Source organism: Borostomias antarcticus, assembly GCF_949987555.1.
Source record: "Borostomias antarcticus genome assembly, chromosome: 13".
Lineage (NCBI taxonomy): Eukaryota > Metazoa > Chordata > Actinopteri > Stomiiformes > Stomiidae > Borostomias > Borostomias antarcticus.
In genome coordinates this window covers 8,443,608-8,467,821 of record NC_140246.1, presented here as the reverse complement: position 1 = coordinate 8,467,821, position 24,214 = coordinate 8,443,608, and the positions used below count along the sequence as shown (strand labels likewise).

The 24,214-nt window shown below is 46.8% G+C and overlaps 1 protein-coding gene across 1 annotated transcript; it reads left to right on the top strand.

Annotated features, from left to right (window-relative positions):
- Positions 1-134: 134 nt before the first annotated feature.
- lhfpl3 (LHFPL tetraspan subfamily member 3) lies at positions 135-21,033 on the top strand (the record flags this gene model as incomplete). The annotated part of the gene is made up of 2 exons (XM_084447734.1): positions 135-564; positions 20,786-21,033. The coding sequence occupies 2 exons, from the start codon at positions 135-137 to the stop codon at positions 21,031-21,033; spliced, it is 678 nt and encodes a 225-aa protein (XP_084303860.1).
- Between the last annotated feature and the right edge of the window lie 3,181 nt (positions 21,034-24,214).

Below are 24,214 nucleotides of genomic sequence, written 5' to 3'. Positions count from 1 at the left end.
TGTGTCGTGTCATAATGTGATGGGACGTTTGGACAATAGGGTACGCTGTTGACTGAAGGTTCAATGTGATATAGCCCATTGTCAGAACAATCGCGTCTCAAGATCTGGACAATATTCTGTAGAAAGTAGGCTAAATGATGGTGCCCGGTGCCCCTGCAACAATGCTCCCTGCATCGGAGGCTGCTAAGATCTACCAGACCAATTACGTTAGGAACTCCCGCGCCATCGGGGTTCTTTGGGCGATATTCACCATCCTCTTCGCTATTGTCAACGTGGTGTGTTTCATACAGCCCTACTGGATCGGAGACGGCGTGGACACGCCGCAGGCCGGCTACTTCGGTCTGTTCCACTACTGTATAGGGAACGGGCTGTCCCGGGACCTGACATGTCAAGGCAGCTTCACCGAGTTCAGCACCATCCCCTCGGGCGCGTTCAAAGCTGCGTCGTTCTTCATCGGGATGTCCATGATGCTGGTCCTCTCCTGCATCGGCTGCTTCGCGCTCTTTTTCTTCTGCAGCACTGCCACAGTATACAAGATCTGCGGCTGGATGCAGCTGGCCGCCGGTAAGTGCATTTTTGATGCTCTCGAGTTCGGACTTCAGAGGTCTGACTGTGACAGAGCAGAGGCATCTCTTTCATGACCATGTGCAGTCAGAACTAGGCGTTTACAGGGTCCAGGGTGTGTGCATGAGCCTCATGCCATGAGGCATTGAAATTACCACAATTGCTTATAGTGATGGATAAGGGTCTGCAATTAATTTCCTATCAAATAAGCCAAAATTCTCTGGATTTCACAAAGTTTATTTATTTCAGGTGTCATGACTCAAAAAGAAAAAAAAACCATCAAAGTCATTCTCTCACAGCACTGCTGTTTTATGAATGTTAAAGATATGCAGATGTTGTCCTCAACAGAGGCATATCAGTGAAAGCAATTTAGCTTCCCCACAGATTATAAGGATGGCTGGAGAATTTGCCTACTGTGGTTCTCTCTCAACAACAGTAAGCTGCTCAACAAAATATTTACATGAGAGCCAACAACACAATCTGCAATTACAAATTACAGAGGATGTACAGTAACACAATAGAATGAACAGCCAGTGATGAAGCTTGTCTGTAAACTGATGCTCCTTCAGCTTTCTATGCCTATCCCCTGAAAAAAGGGGGTGGTAACACCATTTGTCAGAAGTAGGTCTGCATATAATTACTGGCACCCCAGCGAAAACTCATGGCAATTTACACAAACAACAGGAGCTCTGAGTTTAAAATCCGGAGTAAAATCCACAGTAGCACTGCATCATCGTGGGCAGAATTAAAACATAAGCCTGTCTAATGAGCACAGCGATGGCGTTTGTTTCTCTTTGCACAGCAGATGAAAGCCTCTCTCTCTCTCTTTCTCTCCCTCTCTCTCCCCCCCCCCCCCCCCTCTCTCTCTCTCTGAGTCAGTGTCAGGTTTGTTTGTTTTCTTTCCTCTGGAGGAGAAATGGATTTAATAATATACCAACTGTGCTTGTGAAAAATATGATTTATAAATGCACCTGTTCATATTTCTATGCCCATGAATTAAGAGTATGCAGCCTATTGTGGTTGCTGAGAGGGAGAGAGAGAGGAGAGAGAGAGAGATCATGTTTAGTTCTGCGGTGTGAGAAGCAGTCTTACATGGGTGAGGACAGTCGGAGCTCTGGGCTTGTTAGCTGCTCGCTGTTCCTCGTCTCATATTGATCCAGCACCGCTCCTTCGCTCATGGGCGTGCATGCATGGCACACACCAGTCCGCCCAGCATTCACCACCATACAGTCTCGGTTTTATTCCACTCACTCACTGTTGTCTCTCCTCATCGCTCCCCCTCTGCCATTCTGTCAGAAATGTCGTCATGTGGCCACAGTGAAATTGTCTATTGTGAAGTTCCCAGTAATTGCCAATATTAGGATCTGTTTTCTTCTATGTGCGTCCAGAAATCCTGGTTTTATTGTCGAAAACCCCTGGATCTAGGTGATCAGATGTAATTTCATGAGGGATTGACCACAGTGATGCGTTTTTCTAAGACTGCACATGGCCCAGAGGCACGTGTCATCGAAAGAACACCGTGGCTTTGAATGTTTGATAGGTGTTCACCTGAACATTACAGAAGAGTCTGCTTCTGCAGGCCTAGATCCAAGGAAATACCGTATAAATAATATAATAATTATAGGACTCGAGATCTCCTGTTGTACTATTGTTGCCATTATTTTAGTTATGTCAGACTGCCTTGCCATAACAGTACCTAGTTCTTGCTCAGGTCCACTACTGTCCCTCACCTCCAGTGCCTGCTGCTCTGTCCTCTTATCTCTGACTGTCCCTGGCGCTACATTGCCTCCACTCACACATAGCTGCTCCTCTCAAAGTGGAGCTGCTGGACTCTCTCTCATCCTCCTAGACCACCCTGTTGCCGTATACCTAACCTATTAACTCCCAAATCTAGACTGACAGGCACCCTCCCCCCCACCCTCCCTGGCAAAGGGACTACAAGGTCAATGGCAAATACGCGTATCCTGTGACATTCATACAGGCAGCCTGGGGGTGTGCAGTGGTAGCAGGCGGTCCGCCAGGGCCAGAGAGGCGGCAGCAGATTGGTGCTTGACAAACCTGGCCAGCATTCACACCCAGGCTCAGACGGCCACTCCCCCGTATCTCAGACTGGAAATGGCTTCTGTAGCTAACAGAAGATGGAGCCTAAGGGTGGGCACTTGAGTGCTTTAGAAGCATTTGGATGATCTTTTTCCGGGTTCTGGCTGTCTGAGCACTAAGCTGTCTGTGTGGCAAATTATTTTGCAAAGATCCACACTCAGTACCCACTCAATGGGTCTCCTGAGGAGGAAGTTTTGCATTAGCAGATTACAATAAAAAGTCAATTTGGGTTGCTAGTGGCTTGTTGATCCAGGGGTTTTCTTTATCAGAAGAGCACAAAGCTGCGCTCAAGCAGCTGCGGCCACTGTCAGGCTCCTCTTCTAACAGGCTGCATTGTTTTATCGAGGTGTGTGTGTGTGTGTGTGTGTTTGTATTGAATGACTCTTGATGCACAAATGCAGTATTAGGGCAATCGGAGGTAATGTTGAGTTGACTATGGATATTTCCACTCTGCCTCTCTAAACTGATTATGAAGCTCGGTTAACCTCACTCTCCATACAGTAACTTAAGGAGCGCAGTGTACAAAGTTCAAGGTTATTCAGATAGATGCCTCACTAAAGCCAGCAACCAGCTAATGACATCAACCAGGTCTTATCCTTCCTGAGGCATCATGACAGACAGGCGGAGTCTGAAAGGATTACTGGGATGATGCAACATGACCAAACACACACACACACACACACACACACACACACACACACACACTGAGGCCCTAGCCGGAGCTTTAGAGGACATTGGGAGCCGGTCATCTTGGGGAGTTGTGAATGGGTTAGATGAAAGCCGGATCGCTGTCCATCACTGTGAGAACCCCATTTGAATTTCCAACTGTTCAGCAGCACATGCCAAAGCCTAGAAAGAGAAAACACCCCTGAGAACATCTAGAGAGAGAGAGAGAGAACCCTCCGGCTGTCCCTCTCTTTTTCGCATCTGACTCCCCATTCGGCGAAGCGCCCGCAGCTGGCAGCTAAATCCCATCGAATAGAACTCAGGGATCAGGGCTACATTACATGCCTGGGAAGGAGAAAGACTGAGGGACGATGGCTGTGTCTTTGGAGAGATTACAGCAGAGGCCAGTACCTTTTTTGGGGCTGACACTGTGGACATACTGCCGTCATGTCCAGGGGGTGTACTTGTACATCAAGCTGCCTCACGCTAAGGAGATAGGCTCCTGCCCTGTGGGCCACTAGGCTCGAGAGCCATCAGTTCTCAAGGCCACTTACTTACCCCACTGTGGAGCAGTATGAATCACAGGACTGAGAGATCAACTGCAGAGACATTCAGCGGGTGCAGTAGGGTGAGACTTGAAAGCAATTAGAGCCACATTCCAATTCTATTGAGCTTTGCTTGGATGACATTGTCTCTACATCGTAATGGCTGATAGGCATGTGTCATCATAGCCATGAAACCGAGAGGGAAACTACCCGGGACGCACAGATTAATGGACCCTCCAAACGTAAGAGAGATGTTAGCCTCAGAGATATCCTGCGATGCACATCATGTCATAACGCGTGCTCTCGAATCCCCGCTCCCAAAATATTCGGCATGTCGCTTAATAGAGCTGTCACCTTGTGAATCACGCAGAGCACACATGCGTGTCAGGAGGCGTAAACGTGTCTGGGCGGGGGGTGGTTTATATCCGTGTCCCTGTGGAGGTGGTCATGGGAGATCCAGCGCCAGGCTCCGCATGCAACGGTCACACCACACACAGAGGTGCTGCTGCCTGTGTACTACCTGCCAATCAATCAGATGTGCTGGAGACATGGCCGTGCATTTGCATAGGGTAAATGCCATTACAGGACAAATGTGTGCTTCGGTAAAAATAAAAAAAAAAGACGAGAAATCGTTATATCCTGGTTTACTTTCATTCTTGTTATTAGATTTGAATAAAGATGGTTTTAGAGGACATTGGTATTCTCAATCAAGTATTCGTGAAGCTGTTGAGAGAGGGTCAGAGGTGGCTTATTAGCCCTAAGCAGCTCTATGTTTGTCAGCTTTGCATTACGTTAAAGTGTGTGGCCTTTTTAACTTAAATTATGATTGGCAGGTAAAATGGGGGATCTGATTGGCAGATCTTACTAGACCTGTTTGAGCTAAAGTGAAAGTGGCATATCTGATTGAGGAATCGTATGGACTTAAGTGTGACTGACAGTTTTGATCAGAGAGCAGTTGGGAACGTAAATTAAGAGAGAGATGAAGAGATGTGCACTGAAGCAGAGAGGTAGGAGAGACTGTCAAAGTTCATCTGGCAGTGACAAAACGATCATCAATAGGTAGAGATACTTTAATGATCCCCCTAGGGGGGAATTTGGCAATTCAGCAGTGAAAAAAAAATTACAACAAGTTTGGAAAAATACACTAGATACAGAGTAGAAAACAAAAAAGAGGAAGAAAAGAGACTATACATACATATGTACAGCATGTGTACAGTATAGAATAAAAAAATATGTACATATATACATCAAGTCTGTATAAATAGATGTCTAGGAGTACACATACATACATACATACATACATACATATACATGCACCCCATCTGCCACAGCTTGTCATAGAGCTGGGTCATTAAAATGCTGTAAGAGTTCAAGTCAGTTCCTGATGCTCAGTGCATATCTGTTTAATTCATTAGAACTGCACCACTAATTAAACCATTGATTTGCAGGAGGAGGAGGTTTTTCTTACTGTTCCTCCAGTTTCCTAAAGAGCAGAAACGAGGTCTCTACGGGCCGTAGCAAGCTTTTTTCTGTAGTGATACCCTTGCAGTGTTTCATACATGTTTTATGAGACTGATGTGCCTGCTTTGCTCACGCGATGCGGATGGTGGTTGGTAGTATGGCTAGTTCCACGGGGCTCTGTTAGCGTTTTGCCTCAGCTCATGCCCTTTCAGTCAGAGGGGAAATGATGTAATTAGGCCTGGTGGCATGACTGGACGGCCGGAGCTGCTGACCGAGGAGATAATGAGGCCTTAGCTGGAGTCTCACTCTAGGATCCAGAGGTGTCAGCCTGGGCCGTACTTGATGCTGGCCACAGCGCACTATCACGATAAGCCAAGCTGATCACAGAGCAATGGGGGACCCAGCGACAGGGGCTCATGGATGCTGATAAGTGAGGGACATGGAGAACGAATAGGCCATCCTGTCTTTGCACTGTCCCGTCTTGTCCTTGCACCCTGTCTAATGATGTATACCCATCAGTTTTATGCACCAACTGACAAGAACAAATTCATAGTTTGTGTAAAAATTACTTATCAATAAAACTGATTCTGAGATTGGGGTCTCATAGTTAGGCATTCACGGTATGGTAGTCTGGAGGCCATAAAGCTGTTTATTTTGTGTCTGTGTGTTTGTGTGTGTAATTGTGAAAGCCTGAGTAGAGTGGATGTTATGAATGCGCACAGCCATTGATGGAACGCTCTCCTCTGCACTAGAAATCTGTCACAGTCTGCCGTCTAAGTTATCTGTTCCCTAGGGAGCGTCACTAAATAGTTTCACTGGTCCCCACAGCACAAGGGACCAGTGACAAATCGTCCAGCCGGGGAAAGTGATAATTTCAAAGAGCGTAAACTCGTCATCCCAGAAGGGAGCAGAATACACCCCGGCTTTCCTACTTTCAGTTCACTCCTGAGGGAAAGTCGACTCTCCGTGATCGTGGAACTCACTCACTCATTCACATCAGATGGGTTTATATGCTCCGTGAGGTCATGTGTAGGAGAGCATCTTCCACAAGCGGATAAAAATAATAATGGCGGCTTGTTTTCAGAGTAGATCCACTTGTATTGTAATGTGTATCCCATTGAGTGATACAAACAACATTTATTGTACTGCTGCTGTGCACAAACCTCCTTGTTAAAGGTTAAGAGGACTGTGGAGGCATGTCGGATCCAGCGACACTGCTGGTGGGTGGTGTGTGCACTGTGCATGCTAAGTGTCAGGTGAAGGTTTTCTACGCCTAGGACTTGATTGCCCTGGCTCTCTAGTAGTTAATATAATTAGTGGGAAGGAGGTGGAGGTGGGTGCGACTGCTCTGTCCCTGCACAGCTCATCCTCACAGCTTAAGAGACCTGCATATCAACAAGTTAATCCTCTGCAGGAGTGTCCCGATCGCTGCCAACAAACAACCTCAAACAGCCACAGCAGGAACCTCTCGCAAGAGTACACCAGTATATATAAAGAGCTGATCGCATGTGTGTCCAAGTTTGTTGATTAAAAGGCATTTTCAGACTTCGGTGCTTGAATGCAAGAATCATGATATCAAACAAAACATGATGTCCAACAACAAAATAGGAAAACTAGGAAAACCAGGCCAGGTCCAGCCTGGCTTATGTGCGTGGTTGGCTTGTTTCTGTTCAGGACTGGTAGGACGGAAGCTAGTCACGCCACTGAAATAGCTGTGAATTGAAATGACATGAAATAATGTCTGATAAATTAAGATAGGTCTTGTCGCCTGGACACATCAGTTCCAATGCTTCCAATGCTAATCCAGCACAATAAGAGTGAGATAGCCAGTTAGCTCATGAGCTCACAACCACTAGCAGCAGCTTCCATAACATTAATGGTAGCGGTCAGTGGCTAAAGCAGTTACACTGATGATTCCTGTAACGTTAGCAATTTTGCTGCAATTCTATTGTACAAAGGTAAGGATTAAACCCAGATAACACAAGGCTAGCGGACCTACAGCAGGTCCCCGATGGATGCTCCACCACCATTCCACCGGTAGTTTATTGTCAATATCCTAGGACCATTGGCCGTGGGGTCCATGGCATGGTGGCGAGACTCTGTCCCCTCGTGTCCTATTGGGTCGGGGGCTGTGGAGCCCTCTCCGGGCTACCCACCTGCCCCCACCGGTGAAGACCGTGTTTCTCTAGCCCTCTCAGGGGCTGATTTGTGGGGTCCGTGGCATGGACAGTGGCGTGGTGGCACGACTCCGCCCCCTCATGTCATATTGGGACGGGGGCTGTGGACCCCTCTCTGGGCTACCCACCTGCCCCCACCGGTGAAGACAAGTGTGTCTCTAGCCCTCTCAGGGGCTGAGTTGTGGGGTGCATGGCGTGGTGGCGAGACTCCACCCCCTTGGGTCAGAGCGGTTCGGGTGTAGTGCAGTTACTTCTGGGCAATCTCCATACACCCAATGGTGAAAACCGTGTGTCTCTAGCCCGCTCAGGGGCTGAGTTGTGGAGTTCATGGCATGGATAGTGGTGTGATGGTGAGACTCCGCCCCCTCGGGTCAGAGCTGGTCGTGGACAGTGTACCTCTCTCCGGGCCACCCACCTGCCCCCACCAGTGAAGACCCTGTGTCTCTAGCCCACTCAAGGACTGAGTTGTGGGGTCCGTGGCGTGGTGGCGAGACTCCGCCCCCTCACGTCATATTGGGTCGGGGGCAGTGGAGCCTTCTCCGGGCTACCCACCTGCCCCCACCAGTGAAGACAAGTGTGTCTCTAGCCCACTCAGGGGCTGAGTTGTGGGATCCGTGGCGTGGAGGCAAGACTCCGCCCCCTCGCGTCATATTGGGTCTATACCACGGGTCTGCAACCTGCGGCTCTTTAGCCCCTCTACAGTGGCTCACTGGCTTTGACAAACATTGTATGGAAATGAATAACTAAATAAATATATTACTATTAAATACTATATTATATACTAATATTTATTTATTACTAAATAGCAGCTAGCCTCGTGAGACCATCCTGATTTTGTGAGCTCACATTCTTGTTTCTTTCGCAAATCAGTCTGGATACTCTCCATAAAGATCCGTTTGTGCCAGATCACAAACGATCTCGCCAATCAGCGTTGTTTGTGAGGAATTTGAAATACAAACAGGCAGGGTGGGTTTAAGTGTGACGACAGTGATGAGCGGTTGAAGTTAGCGCATGATAGTGATACACAAATGGTTCATCCAATCACCTGCCAAGAAATCTTTAAAGTGTCTTTCATATTAATGTATGTGCATAACATTGGTTTGTGAGTTATTGCCCCATCAAGTGTGAATAAAGCCTTTGAAGCCATTTTGTATTTCAAGCCATTTCTCTGGGTGCACTTTGACATGAGATGCAATCATACACCTTTAAAGTAGTTATTTTGAGTGGAGTTAGCGGAGAGCAGTCTATAAATATCCGTATAACTAATATGACTCTGGATGTGTCCTCAAACCAGCCAGACAACTGATTTGATCACAGAGTAAAGCATGACTGCAAGCTTATTCCAGGAAACTGCAGCCAACTTACTCAACTGCAGGAAAGGTGGAGAGGGACTACAGACTTAAGTCTCTCTTTCTCAGTATCAAATAAGCACTTTAGTCCATCACTTCATAATTAAGAAGAAAAACAGTTAAACTCCAGTTAATTAGGACTAGAAATAGAAGGCAAAACCTTAGAAATCATCCACACAATCTCAGTTCAAGCCAATGAGATTGTGCCCTGCTTCACTCACCAATATCAAATACCAATAAATTCAATTTCTTCCTAAAAACGTTTCTAAAGAAAGCTCCCGTCTGATTCACGAAGTGTTCGTAACCGCTGGGTGATTTCGTACTTGCCTTCTCATAGTGATGAATCCCATGGTTTCGCAAATTGAAGCCGCGTGGCCGAATTAACATAGGTAAACTCCCTACAAGCCCCATATAAGGACATGCAACTACAAGGTCATGCACAGATGTCACTTCTCTGAATGAATACTGGTCATCCATGTCCTCGACTCGCCAACTTTTCAATAGCATAATGGTTAAGGTGGGGTTGTGTCAGGGGAGTTGGAAAGTCAGAGGACTGCAGGTCGAATCCATCCATCCGATTTTAATTCAGCCAAGTAGGCTTCCTACTACGAGGACCTTAGCGCATAATAGAGAGACAGTGCAAAATGGCAAAGTGATAGAATACAACAGGCCCATACAATAGCCTACAGTCTACAAAAATGTAGGCTATAAAATACAAAGCTGTCATTGCGGCATGCCCAACGAAAATCTAAAGACTGGACTCCACCTGTCATATTTAGCAGCTTCAATGCATTGGATGATATTAGCCTACTTGTTCAGTGAACGCTGTATCCGGAAGGGCACACAGTTGGACCAGGCGCACCCGGGATATTAAGCTATTGGAAAGACAGCACTCTCACTTTATAAAATAAATGCTTTATATTATAAATGATACAAATATTATAGTATTGCAATCATATAATGTTATACAACTGTAGATTTGAAGTAAACTCAATCACAAATCATTTTAAATGAACATGTACTGTATTTCGCACAAATAGTCAGTAGCCAACTTAAAGGAGTAGTAAAGGGAAAATGCATGTTTAGCCCTGTTTTAAGGTTACTTATGATCATATACAATGGTTCAGATCAAAACGTTAACAAAACTAGCACTTTTGAGAAAGTCTGATAATCCCTATGAACTGTTTGCCTGTTGGCTGTAATATTGCTGTTCTGTATTTTTTGATATGGTGAATTCTGTGGAGGCTTGTGAGGTGGATACACATTTGCATAGTATTGAGACATTCACCAGAGAGTTAGGAATTCAGAATGAGAACTAACAGATAGTTCAAATGTAGACAAATGTCATATGTGTTTAGCTCATGCGTTGGATACTTTCTGGGTTGCTAGGCTACGAGAGAGGAGACATTAGTGGTTACATTGTTTATACTTGCTACTTTGTTGTAGCACTGTAACTTTTGTTGTTTTTTATGTGAGAGTAAATAGCTAGACTCGACTCGCCTTACGTCTACCGTCTCCCCGTTATTGTACTCCCACAATGCCATCAATCTTAACCAGTGCCCCTGGACCTCTGGAATTAAAATAGCCCCAAATCATCACTGACCCACCACCGTATTTCACCGTGGGTATGAGGTGCCTCTCCTTGTATGCATCTCTGTTTCGACGCCAAACATGCTGTATCTGACCAAAACGCAGTCAGCGTTTGATCCATCAGAGTAGACTAGCCAAAGTTTTTTTTTTTTGTGTGTGTATGGCTGTGGCAGGCCATAGCTTCTGTTCCCCTCTGCTCCAGGCAGCCATGCCGTGTCTGAGAGTCGTGAGGAGGGGTTAGCTTTATAGATTTCCCATCTGGGTTCATCTTTTTGATCACCAGGCTGAAGCAATGCAGACAGCCAGCTGATTTATCGGTTCTCCTGAGGGGGGGGGGGGGGGGGGGGGAGGGGTGGCAAGGGCATGGTGACCCATTAAAAAACGCAACCAAGACTGCAGTTGATGCTAGTCAATGTGCGTGCGTGCGTCCGTGCTTGATATCAGTGTTGGTGATTGTGTGTGCGTGTGCTGGGTGAGTGAAGATGTGTGTGTGTGTGTGTGTGTGTGTGTTTCTCAGTTTGTGTGTGTGTTCAGAGACTGACGCACAGTGTCTCTTTTTGTCATCCATCATTCTCACTCCAGCAGCGGGCCAAGGCATGACACCTGGCTGTCGCTGTTAAGGAATGAATTATGCTTTTTTCAGTGATTTATGGTGATTGAACGCCAACGAAGGTTGCGATGCCTGCGCAATTTCCTCCAGTCTTGTGAAACAACCGGTCACTAGGCTTCGGCACCTGTAAAATGGAATGTACGCTATTCATCCTAGCGAACCATTGAGAGACGCTGTGTTTGAGACTCCATCCGACTGAGGAATCCATCCGCCGACCGCAGCGCTCCATTCTTCTGTCTCCCCCCCTAGGCATTAATTTCAGGTTTCCACAGAAATCAAAGGAACACATGGTGCCTTTCCTTTGATGTGCCTGTCGACCCCGGGAGCGATCCGTGTTCTGGAAACGAGACGTGTGTGCGAGAATTCAGCCTATGATCAAAAGTGTCTGTGGGATGTATTCGCTCATAGGTGGTCTCACTCTCTGTCCTGGAGAATAAGTCTGGGAAGATGTAAGCGTACTGTAAGTGGTTGACCCCCCAGAGTGCAGGGAAACATGGCCGTCATTGGCGGCATGTCAAACAGCCCCAGGACCCTAGTGGAGGAGGATAAGAAGGGTAAAACCCTAAAGGCGGTATACTACCTGTAACTGTTCAAAAGATGGCTAGTACCACACATCTCCTGTGTCCCTTTGGAGCGTTAGCTGTGCTGGTCCTCAGAAATGAACGCGCAAAATACACGTCCGCACCGTTAAATCATTCAGCTACACACAAAGTACGCAGGAAGAAGTATGTGAACAACGCCGCTCACAACGCAGCCGCTTGTCTACACGAACACGTTGTTAAACAGCAAGTATATCAAACACTTCACCCATATGTCTAATGATAGTGATGTTTTCCTCAAAGCCCTGTCATGCATAAAGTGGAAATAAACATAATTTGGCGTTCCTGCCCTCACTGAATTACCGCTAATTCTAGGCTACTTAGCCTGGAGTCGCCATCCTGATCACGTGAGCTCATTCTATTTCACTCCCTAGATCAGTCTGGTCATCCAACCGTTCAAACTGAGTCCCACTCGACCAAATATTGGTTGGGCCAATCACAACCGTTTATCTACTATAGGGCGGGTTTGATACAATGACTGTACCCACTTGTTGTTATGATGATACAATGACTAACCCACGGTTAGGTGCTCTGATTGGTTGTACATGTAGGTCTAACCAATTGTGTCGCGAGGCATTTGGTCTGCGACCATTGATAACTTCCCTTGGAAATTGAAAATAAATGCAGAATTTCCAGCCCCTTCGCATTTTAGGTTAGCTAGATTATACCTGAGTTACACCTGAACTGTATCTAGTGAATGTGGCATCAATTTGTAAGGCAGCACCCTCCAAAATCAAATAATTCAAATGAATTAATTGGCAGTCTATGATTCCAAAGTAACAGAGTTTGTATTGAGGTGCAAATAAGAGAGTGTGTGCCTGTCTGTGTGAAGAGAACACAACTAATGATGTTGACAGAGAATCTTAACAAGACGGCTGCCAAGACTGGGGCAGAAATAGAATACAAATGAGGTCTGAGCTGGAGGACATCAAACGTCTGCAGTCGTCATCTATCCGTCAGTGCTGCAGAGGTAGGTCTTTGATGAACTTGTGGAGTGTGTGTGTGTGTGGGTGGGTCGGTGGGGGATCCCATTGGATTAGATTGATACTCAGGGGAGTCTCGAAGAAGGACCTTGAAAAGTCCTCTGTGCGATCAGAAGCAGCTCCTTTGGGCTCAAATTTGTTGTCGACTGTGTTCGCTGTTGTTGGTTTGCTGTGGCCCAGGTTGTTTACAGTCAGAGGAGCGGACGATGCGAGCCGGTTCATCCCCGTGCTTGTGGGACAATGTTCTCCCTGAGCTCAGTCGCTCGCCGGCTGGGGTTGCCATGGAAACGGCACTGCCAGTGTCGTCCTGCTTCTCTCCTCTCCTCCGCTGGGCGATCGTCGGGGGCTCTGGTCGGACGTGGCGAGGACAGCGCCGCCGCTGTGGTCGGAGGGGCGCGATCTGAGAATAGAGTTCAAGGTGTCTCCATGGCAACCAGCTTGAAACAAGCACCTTTTCGCCTCTCCGTGGTGCCTGGCCTCGTCCCCCAGGGCATTCTGTTGGTCCGCATCACCTGTCAATCGAATACTGGGGCATCACCGATTTTAAACTTAACAAATCTCTTATACTTTGACTTAAAGGACTAGTTTGTTATTTAGCATCATAAGCCCTGTTATAAGGTTATTTACGATTATATACCATTTAACAGGGCTTAAGATGCTAAATACCAAACTAGTCCTAAAGGCGCTGCTTATGGTTCCTTTCTTTTTCAAAGAAAGCACTCCTGGTATAGTCTCAACACCAGACCCATGAGAGCTACTTACTCTGATACACTACGGTCCTGCAGGCTGCAGATCTCTATGGGTCTGGGACACTTCATGCTAAAAACTGGTTTTCAAATCCTGGCCATTGATTGGTACTGCCAAAATCCTGGCGGCACCAATCAGTACGACTTTTGCGATCAGGCGCCCCGCCCATCTAACCTGGGCTAGCGTCTCTCTCTGCTGCAAGACTCAATAAACATTAGGTTGAATCGCTGCACTCCGCATAATAACGTTACTACATGTAGGCCTGTATTGAAACTTTAACATTAACTTATGTTACATCATGCAAGTGGAAGATGATATGTTGGACTGCACTGCTAGAAGTTTTCAATTTGCATTCTGTTGACGAACTGAAAGATCTCCAGAATCTGTGTTTGAAATACTTGGTTCTCATTGCAGCTATGACCTGTCACTCTTTCAATATTGACCCCATGACCCGACATCAGAAAACCACCTGGGGTGGCACAGACGCAGAGCGCAGCGATTCAACATAACATTAGAGTCTGGAGAGACTACTCCTGGTATAATTCACTTTGGGGACTTCATTGAATATGCACATCCCTCTCTCCATAGAGTTATAGCCACCATACCGCTACATCTTACCTTCATCTCTCCCTCGTCACTGTGCCTCTGGTTCCTCGGCTGTTGTCCCTCTGGTACTTCCTTTTTCATGTCAGGTGGACGTCCTCTGTGGGATTGGTTTGCAGCTGTGACAGTTGGTACCCTGCTTCCTCTCTATCTCTTCTCTCAGTCCCTCATTCTCAGAACGAGAGGGGGGGGGGTATTGCATCAGCCCATATCAGAGTAATAATAGAACAATCCCATGACCCAACTTCAAACACAGTAGCATACAAAAACAAACAAAACATCTGTAAAACTTTCAGGGGAACTTCATATGTCATCTCCCACTTCAAAGAGCACTGTTGGGGGTAGTCAAAGTGGCAATTTGGCACAGAAATCTGTAAGTATGAGGGGTACAGATTTAAATCGGCAAGTGTATGATGAGAACAGACTTCTCCCGATCCGAGTCGGAGCATATCAAACATGTTTGATATTTTTGAGCAGATTCTGGACGCAATCGTGTAGTGTAAACTCGTCACCACCCAGTCCAGTTGTTAAATGTGCGATACCCAGTTTTTCAGTTGTCATACAAAAATCAGCAGAAGCCAGTCGTCTAGTGTATACTCCCAGTCATTTCATAATCTGTTAAGATTGTGAAAGTCTTCTAGTGTATCCGAGGCTTAAGGGGGTGCAGTGTAACGGAAGCTTTTCGTTTCCCCAGCAGAGAAGAGGAAATGGCTTCGTCTCGGCGCACCAGCCTGGTTGGGAGCCGTTCAAGTAGGCTCACTATGACAGTAGTGAGCTTATTAAGCACACGAAAGCCAGTCCAAAACATTAGGGTGGATTTTTACTCAGCTTCTATCGGTGAGTGAACACAAGGCTTAACACGCGTCCCTTTTCCTCCGTGCGGCTACTTTGCCTGTTGCCATGGGTCCTCCCTGGCAGCTGCTTGTTACTCTGCAGCAATTAATTGGAACACCTGTTCCCAATCACCTCTTCTGTTCCCTCCGCCCTAGAGGTTCATGGGAAACAGTGTTTTCTTCGGAGCACCACGGCTCCTGTGGGCATGGCAAAGGGCTCCGGTCACGTCCCAGAGTAGGGCCGAGCTCGAGGGAGAGATGAGACGTGGCGGACCTTGCACATACCATGTCATGAGAGAGAAAGGGGGAGAGAGAGAGAGAGAGAGGGACAGAGAGAGCATGAGAGATGGGAGAGACTCCGGTGACTCACGTCAGGGGTGCATGTTGAGTACATGCTCACACAGGGGGGTGGACGGCACTGGGATTCACAGTCATCCAACCGCTCCTCACTCACATCACATACATCACAGGAGTGACAGCAGGCAGCCAGTCGCAACATCTGTTTCAACCTAGCCTCCCCGATAGGAGGAGCAACAGAACAAGATGCCAGCTGTGCTGGGCCTGGTTGGTGGAACGGCCGGTCTCTTGTGATTCGTGGGACACGTTCAGATGATCCAAGCTGAGATTGCCTTCAATCACGGATCTAAAATCAGATTAGTTAACCCTCAACCCGCCTCTAACAAGGCTGAGCCAATAGTATGGTAGACGTACCACACGGTATGTTGGGAGGCAGCGGGAGTGATCAGGAGTACTAAAACTATCGGCTCACAAGTCGTTAGAGATTTTTTGTTATTTTTATGATTATTCTACATCGAAATGTTGACTATTTCACCTTTAAGGAGGCCATACATAAGGACAATCAAACACACACCTGACCCTGAATCAGATGTTAGATTCATGTTATCGCTATACTCCCTCTGAAACATTCTGTGACAGCATTACTCCCACTATAGTGGTCATTGTTCTTGATGATGAGAGGGATTTAAAGCAGGAAACGATACTTCCTTTCATGAAGATTAGCATTGTGATTTATGCAGATCGTGTGATTAACTATCTACAGTAACAATTGGTTGAACGGTACCTTTTTCAGCATCAACTTTCAGCTCAAGAACTTTCAGCTCAAGATAACCTATATTAAGCTGCCTTGACAGTTAATGTTGGCTAGCAGCTACTGTAGCTGACAGTGAAACCAAGTTGAATTTATTATCCTTGGATGCCATGGCTGTCACAAGCACACAGTGTGTGCACCATATATCCTACCTTAGGTGCCTATTCATGAATATAACCTAAACGTACAACCAAATATATATCCAAATATAATCCGAAAAACTATTTGGGAAGAAGAGAGAGAGAGAGAGGGAGGTTTGTTCTCCCTTGTTACACTTTTGGTTGGAGTGAAGCAGGAGTGACCTTGCTCTGCGGTCACCTGTTTGTTTCTGGCGCGGACATGATGAAGAGGTAATAACGCTGTAATAAGTCCAGTGATTCAGCGCACCGAATGCCTGATAGAGACCAAGGCTGCTTGTTCCTGGGAATTATTGGGTTGTAAAATTTGATTCTCAATCCAAATTTTTATAGCGTGCCCTCAAGGGAGTGTCCACAAACTACCCGACAGAATAAAACAAAATGACAGAAACAAGCTGTTTTTGTGGACTACTGAAACAATATATGTATAGGCCTATATTAGGCTATATATATATTTTTTTTTATTTTTTAAATTTAAACAACATATGTTTTTTTTACATCACAGTGTTAATGACAGTGTCGATTACAGTGCTACACCAGCCTCTCTTGTCTGTGGCTCTTTGTCTTTGGAAGTGCGTCTTCCCACAGTGCCGGTCTCTGATGGCCCAGCCCTGTCTAGCGCTGCATTTTTTTAACGCTCCCTTCCTGTCAGATGAGGTGCATTGGGATTCCAGCCTTGTAACACTTGTCCCTGCTTGTACTCAGTATGCCCTCCCTCTCCTCTCCCCTGCTCCACAAGAAAACGACCCTCATTCTCTCCTGGCTGGCTCTCGTCAGATGCTCTCATCAGTGTACACATTCCTGACGTTGCCGTCTTTCATAGCCGTTGTCAGAATGTTTGCGTCGATACGAACTGTTCATCCCTCTCTCCTCTTGGCCCCACCTGCGCAGTAAACAGGCGCCGTCCACAACAGACTGTAATGAGCGCCAGCCTTAGAGACGCACTACTCTGATCCTCGTCCATTTCCTTTCTCTTTTTTTCCTCTCCCTCTCTCGTTCTTTTATCTCTCCTCAAGTCCTTTCCGTTATCTCTGCGCCTCTCTTTCCCCGTCTGTAGAATCCTTATCAGCCCCAATGACAAGTGAGACAAGGTGTTGTGGAGGTAGGAAGAGAGAGGAGCATGCAAATGGATTTGTGCGTGTGTATGTGTGTGTATGTGTGTGCGTGTGTGTTGGCTTGCATACAGAGGATGTGGGTAAACCATTGAGCTGAATGCAGCGGCTCTCCAGTCGGGGTTTCAGCACCTCACATATGAACAGCCGCCCCCATGACGAACACGGTAGGGAGGGGGATCTGATCTCAGAGCTGAGATACGGGGGGCGGGTGCAAGTCTTGAAAAGGTATGTTCACATGCATGGTCTCTAATCACGTCCTCCCTGCCTTCCTCCATCAGTTATGTATTCATTTGTTGGCTCATTAATCCACGCCTCCGGTCGGCTGCAGGTGCAGATCTGGGTTCTGGGCCGAGCGGAGAGGAGCTAATCTGCCGGAGCGTATGCAGGGGAGGGCGGCGCGGAGTCACACATCCTGGCCTCGCTACGCTCATCCATAAACACACGCCTCCCCAGGCCAGAGGAACGGGGGGGGGGGGGGCAGAAGGGATACTTTTTTTGTACCTGGAATTTTCTTCCCCAATTAACTCGCTCGTTTATATAATTTGCCATGAGCCACACACACACACACACACGTCGTCTTCAAAGCCGCACACGCATATACACGGATGCACACACACACAAACCCGGGGAGACACGTACGCCCGTCTGCACGCGACATTTGAGCGGCCACGTAGCGACGGAGCAGAGGGCTCAGCCTTTGCGATGCTGCATGATTAAGGAGGCGCCTGTGTGTGTCGCTATGTGTGTGTGTGTGTTTAACTTAGAGGTCCAGGTTCTGCCTCCTCCACTGCTGATTCACCTAGACCTCTGCCAGCCAGCCCTGCCAACAGCTGTCATCTGGGAAGCCTCTGGGAGAGAGAGAGACAGGAGAGAGAGAGAGAGAGAGAGAGAGAGAGAGAGATGGAGGGAGAGATCAAGGATGCACAAAGGCAATGGAGGAAGAGGGGCTGAGAGATCTCGAAGCTGATGGATAAAAAATGTAGTGTGCCTCATATTATAAGTGTAGTACTCTCGTATCCTCGCTCTGATCTCTAATTAGCAGCAGTCTATGGAGATGCCCCCCCCCCTTCCCCCCCCGGTGAGCAGAAGCTGGGAGAGCTGGGATTTTTAGTCCTCCTTGATCCTCTCCTCAGCCCCCATTCCCCTAGACCTGTCATCTGACTGGCAAGACATGCGAGAAAGGCAAGGCTCAGTGTGAAACTCACATACAGGTGCACACACGCACGCACATGCATTCACACACAACCCACAACAGGCTGACATTTAGGGCGTCCTGTGCATGTAACCATTGTACCCTCACTATTGGACATAATCTTGACTAATGTATGGACGTGAAATGGATTATGTATTAGTGAGTGGACTTGAGAGCGGCGAAAACACTAATGTGCACGTTCTTGAGATTGCAAGGTCAGCTCATCTTTAAGAGTCAAGCGCATTTGTTATTTCTGACAAATGCGCTTGACTCTTAAAGATGAGCTGACCTTGCAATCTCAAACACACTGATGCACACACGCGCACACACCCACAAATCATTATCGTCTACTGCACATTCTGGTTCATTCATCTTATCTTCAAAGTCACCTCCTCTGTAATTGATTTCAACAGGAACAACCGGTGAATAGAATTGTGTTTTTCCTCTGCTGGCTTCAGTGGTGAAAATTGGCCCAAACTAGGAACTCAGTGGGAGCAAAGTCCACTCAAAACCCTCCATGACCACACGGCGCTTCGTTAATTGACCTTCTGGATGCCTGAAAAGGTCCGCTCTGGGAAGCCTGTTTCTCTCTCTCTGTTACTCTCTCCTCCCTCTGATACTCTCCTCTATCTGTTACTCTCTCCTCCCTCTGTTACTCTCCTCCCTCTGTTACTCTCTCCTCCCTCTGTTACTCTCTCCTCCCTCTGTTACTCTCTCCTCCCTGTTACTCTCCTCCCTCTGTTAATCTCTCCTCTCTTCTCCCTCTGTTACTCTCTCCTCCCTCATACTCTCTCCTCCCGCTGATACTCTCCTCTCTCTCCACTTCCTCTGTTACTCTCTCTCAGTCTCTCTCCTCTTTCTCAGTTACTCTCAACATTGGACAGGGTCCAGGGACAAGACAGGACAGTGCAAAGAGCAAGTACAAAATGCTAGTACAAAAAAGGATAAGCTAAGAAAAAGAGCAATATAGAAAAAGTAGTGCAGTCAGTGTACTGTATATAGCCTACGGTGAGTATGCAGTGTCATGTGTGTGTGTGTGTGAGAGTGTGTATATGGTGTGTGCGGCGAGAACACTATAAATTAAAGAAAAAACAAGACAACACAGCGCACCATAGTAGGCATACACAGCGCCATGTTGTCATGATCATGAGGGCTGAGTTAAGTGTCCAGGCCTCTCCTTTGCTTTCCCAGTCCAGTTGTTGCCGGAGCACCTCAGACGAGAGAGAGAGAGAAAGTTAAGATGAGATTTAAGATATAAAATGACCACTGGACCAGAGAGATGAAGAGATTTACCTGTACAGGCTAGGCTTACTATAGCCTCATTACCTGAGTGATTCTGTGTCGAGCTTTAACATCACTCTGTATGCAGGAACACAGAGGGGCTAGCAGCCAGTCTATCTCTGGTAACTGCCAATCGCATTAATGGACCATCGGAGAAATTTACATAATGGATACTCAAATGTATGAGGGATTTTTTAGGTTGGAGTAGTCAATAATACATTTACAGGTTGTCAGGAGACTGGGGGGCGAGATATGGATTAGCGTTCCTGAACGCTACTATTATTACAGTGACCATCATTATCGCCACCATCACATATCGCATCCTCCAGAGACTGGAGAGAGCTCTTCTCCACTCTTCCTCACATTACCCACTCCATCTCTCCTCTCCTCCCCTGCTTAGGGTTCCTCCACAGTATCTTCTCCCTGTCTCCTGTGTGACAGCGATTACCGTGATTGGGAGGGAGAGAAAGAGGGAGGGGGGCAGGGGGCGGGAGACAGCTTTGCTCTGTCATTTCCTGAGATTACCCGTCTTTTAATCCCTTGGCAGCCCCAATCTATGTCTCTGCTGTCCATCTCCTGGCTGCCACCTCTCCTCAACTTCAGCCCTATAGCATCTCTGACAGCACTAGCTAGCTCAACACTCCCAGGCCTAAGAACACACACCGTCTGGCACCTCTCACTCTGCGACTGATACTGTTGTGTGTGATTAGATATGCCCTGACAACACTGTTATTGCTCTGCACTAATGCCTGTTATTGCCAGACACTCCACAGAATTCAATCACTGCGTGTGTGTGTGCATGCGTGTTTGTGAGCATGTCTAGTATATAGACAGGACTAATGGAGAGTGTCAATTAGTGTAGCATAGGTATGGTCTAACTTGTGATAAGTCTTATTCTCTCTCCCTCTTTCCACCTTCCCTCCCTCTCTCTCTACCCCTCCACCTCTTCTCTCCCTCTACCCCTCCACCTCCTTTCTCCCTCTCTCTACCCCTCCTCTCTCCCTCTACCCCTCCACCTCCTCTCTCCCTCTGTCTCTACCCCTTCTCCTCCCTCCCTGTTTCCTGTCTCTGTCCTTCTATACCCCTCCACCTCCTTCTCTCTCCTCCACCTCCTCCCTCTGCCAGGTACGTGTCTGATCCTGGGGTGTATGATCTACCCGGACGGCTGGGACTCTGACGAGGTGAAGCGGATGTGCGGAGAGCAGACGGACAAGTACACCCTGGGCGCCTGCTCGGTGCGCTGGGCCTACATCCTGGCCATCATGGGCATCATGGACGCCCTGATCCTGTCCTTCCTGGCCTTCGTGCTGGGCAACCGGCAGGACGGGCTCATGGCGGAGGAGCTGCTGGGCGACAGTGAGTTTATCGGTTGATTGGTTTATACGTGGGGACGGGGTCCTTCCAAAACGGGATTTAACAGATTTTTGGCAACGTAAACAAGCCTTACTTATTTACGTTGCAAAAAAAAACAACTCCTTTAACCAGAAAGCAACACTGCCGGGTCAGGGTGTGTAGCAAAGCTAACTACTGCACCCCGCTGTCCGAACCCCACATCTCACACAACAGCGCGCCCAGGAGGGACGGCGCTGGCAGAAATTCAAAATGTCCCCACTTTTTCAGCATATGGAGCATCATTTCACACGCATACGAGTAAGCAATTTGCATATAGATGCATGTGACATAGCACCTGCTTGCCGCTATTACCAATGGGCTCTGTGATTGGCGAGCAGCATAGTTAGAGAGGAGGAGGGGTAGGACGATGAATAAAAAACTAAACAGAATCCGGTCCAAAAAGAGGATTGGATCAAACTTTAGAGGATGCTACTAAAAAGATTACAAGAAACCGAGAAGAAAATGAGAAAAGGCCTACGGAAGCCAGGAAGGAGGGGATTTTTTAGCGGGAGCTGGGGGTTAATTGAAGCCTGCAGCTGATGGACAGAGTCATGAATTACTAATGGTTGTTTACACAGCTTGTCGTCTAGCCTGTCCAAATGAATCACAGGAGCACTGTCAGCCAGGGCTGCCTGTTAGTGCATGTAGGCAAACTCCGGGGAGGGAGGAGGATATTACCATGAGGACAGGAGAGAGAGGGAGAGGGAGAAAGAAAGGTGTGGTGGTGGAAGAAAGAGAGAGAGAGAGAGAGACGTCCATAAATGCTCAGCCCCGTGCAGTATGTGTAGCCTATTTACTGCACGGCATAGTCTCTTGTCTGTTGCAAGGAATTATAATAGAGAATGATTATGGCTCAAATTCCAAGCCAGACTATTTAAGAGGCTCTGCTCCCACAATTCGACATCACTGAATCATCAGTATTCCAGAGCGCCGTGGCGTCTGTCATCCCACGCCCGCAGGTGGCTCTATGATTCACTGGCTCCTCACAGTGATATATGAGCCAGTCAACTGATTTACTGTTGGTAAATGAGGTATATGAGCCTCTTAACTAATGCCATACAAACGACAATGGTGACTTTTCCCTCAATTGTGACTACTACGCTGCCACCCTCTGGTAGTCACTCGAACTGCAACTTCAGAAACCCAAATTCCCTTATATTCCTGTATGATGTGATGCCTCTGCATCATCTTGTTTCTCTCCCTACAGAGAGTGGTAATGCCTAACAAAGTAACACAGGTAAGAGGCCTTCCTGTGAAATCAAATAGCATCTATGATTGGATCTGAAATGTAATTGACCCCCTTGCGCTCTTTGTAATCTGTGCGTGCAATCGTCCTCTCAGAGCAGGTTTAATCCTCTGGTGTTTTTTCCTCCGCAGGTGATGGTGCCTATGGGAGGTTATGATGTCACGTCCCGTTCCAGCCTCATACCCATCATCCCTCAGGGAGGCTGGGGGGCTGTCGCTGTGTTGGGAAAGAACAGAATGAGGACAGCAGGAACGAAAGAAAAAGGCACATGGTGTCAAGGAGGAAACTCTTCATCCACTTTGAAAAGTGAAGCCCATCACCCCCCCCCCAAAAAAAGAATCTTTACAAAAACAGAAAAAATCTAGACCTAATCCCTCTCATCAAATAACTAACAGATGGAAGGAAGTCCTGTTGCTGAAGCACTGCATTTCATATCATCTGTGATGTCCGTGATTTTGGATTGAACCGGTCTTTGTGTAATTTTGTTCTACCAGTATTCTTCTTATCGGTGAACTGTGCAATCTCTCTGGGATACTCTATGGACGTGTATTCAAAACTGTAGCCTTCGTCTTGGCTGATCGTCATCATCTTCAGCACAGCAGTGAAGACTCTGTTGGCTCGGTTTGGCCCTTTAGAGCCACCGTACCATGGCACGACTGCCAGAAAGCAGCATCTAGTGTGGGGAATGGCACTTGAATGGAAAACAGATTGGGACTTGAAAGAAACAAGATGTTGAATGTTCACTGTAAAAATTAAAAACTAAAATAAAAGTTGTGATTTGTTGTGATCAGAAAGTAGAGAGTAGGTCAGAATCCCTCGAGGAGAATCTATTAAATGTATCAGATATATACTGTATATATTGTGTGTATATATTGTGTGTATACATATTGAATAATGTCTGTGTTTTGTCTCAACTTTGATCTTTACAATGCAGTATTTGAAAGCTATGTCTATTTTAATGTGTGCCATACCCAGTTATCAGACAGTATTGTAAACATGGGGGGTTATCAAACACCCAGATGGGTATATGGACTCTGGTTATCATCCATCACCTGTGGTTAGTTAGAAAACAGAGATCATTTTCTCAAGATTAAACAACAACAAAAAGTACAGAATGGAATGGCTGTTTGAACCGGCACATCCAGTGACAGGCTGCCTCATACTGTAGGACTGGTGCACCAGTGTGTCCTGTAGGACTGGTACACCAGCGTGTCCTCCTAGTCAATGTGCCTACAACTCTTCTGTGAGAGGGATTCTGGGCAGAAATGGTTCATTCCATGTATGGACTTTTCCCTCTGATCTGTTATGAACCATTGCACCTCCATTGTATCCAGTATGTTGACTGTGTGTGTGACTATTCAACAGGCTAGTAAGCACTCTTAGTTTGGAGTGGATTTTTCCTGATCACACTTGCACAGACACACATTGGAATTGTTCATGTTAAATAGGACACTGAACCATAACATGATGAACAACGTGATAAAACAGTTGAATCTTGCCTAGTCTGACCATTCGTATAAATAAACGAAAAAGACACATTAAGGATATACTCAATGTCGAGGGTGAAAACAGGAGATTAAAACGGCGTTTAAACCTGACTTGCTTGATGTTGTTTCGAATGAGTATTGCATTTTATTGTTTCTTACCCATCTGGAACAGAATAAAACTAAAGGGCAAACCTTATCGAGGAAAGCCACTCCAGACATAAAATCAGTACTTGAGACTTTATCTGTCTCATTTAGTTATGCACAACAGGAACAAGAGAGTACTTTGCGACCGTGAAGAGTCCGACTTAATCATTGTGGTGTTCATTAGGATGCAAGCGTCATCTTTGATGTGCAGACAGCATGCTGGATCAAACACAGAGTACGAGACCATCTGCTCATCTGAGTGCTGAACGAGAACGCCCGGATCGG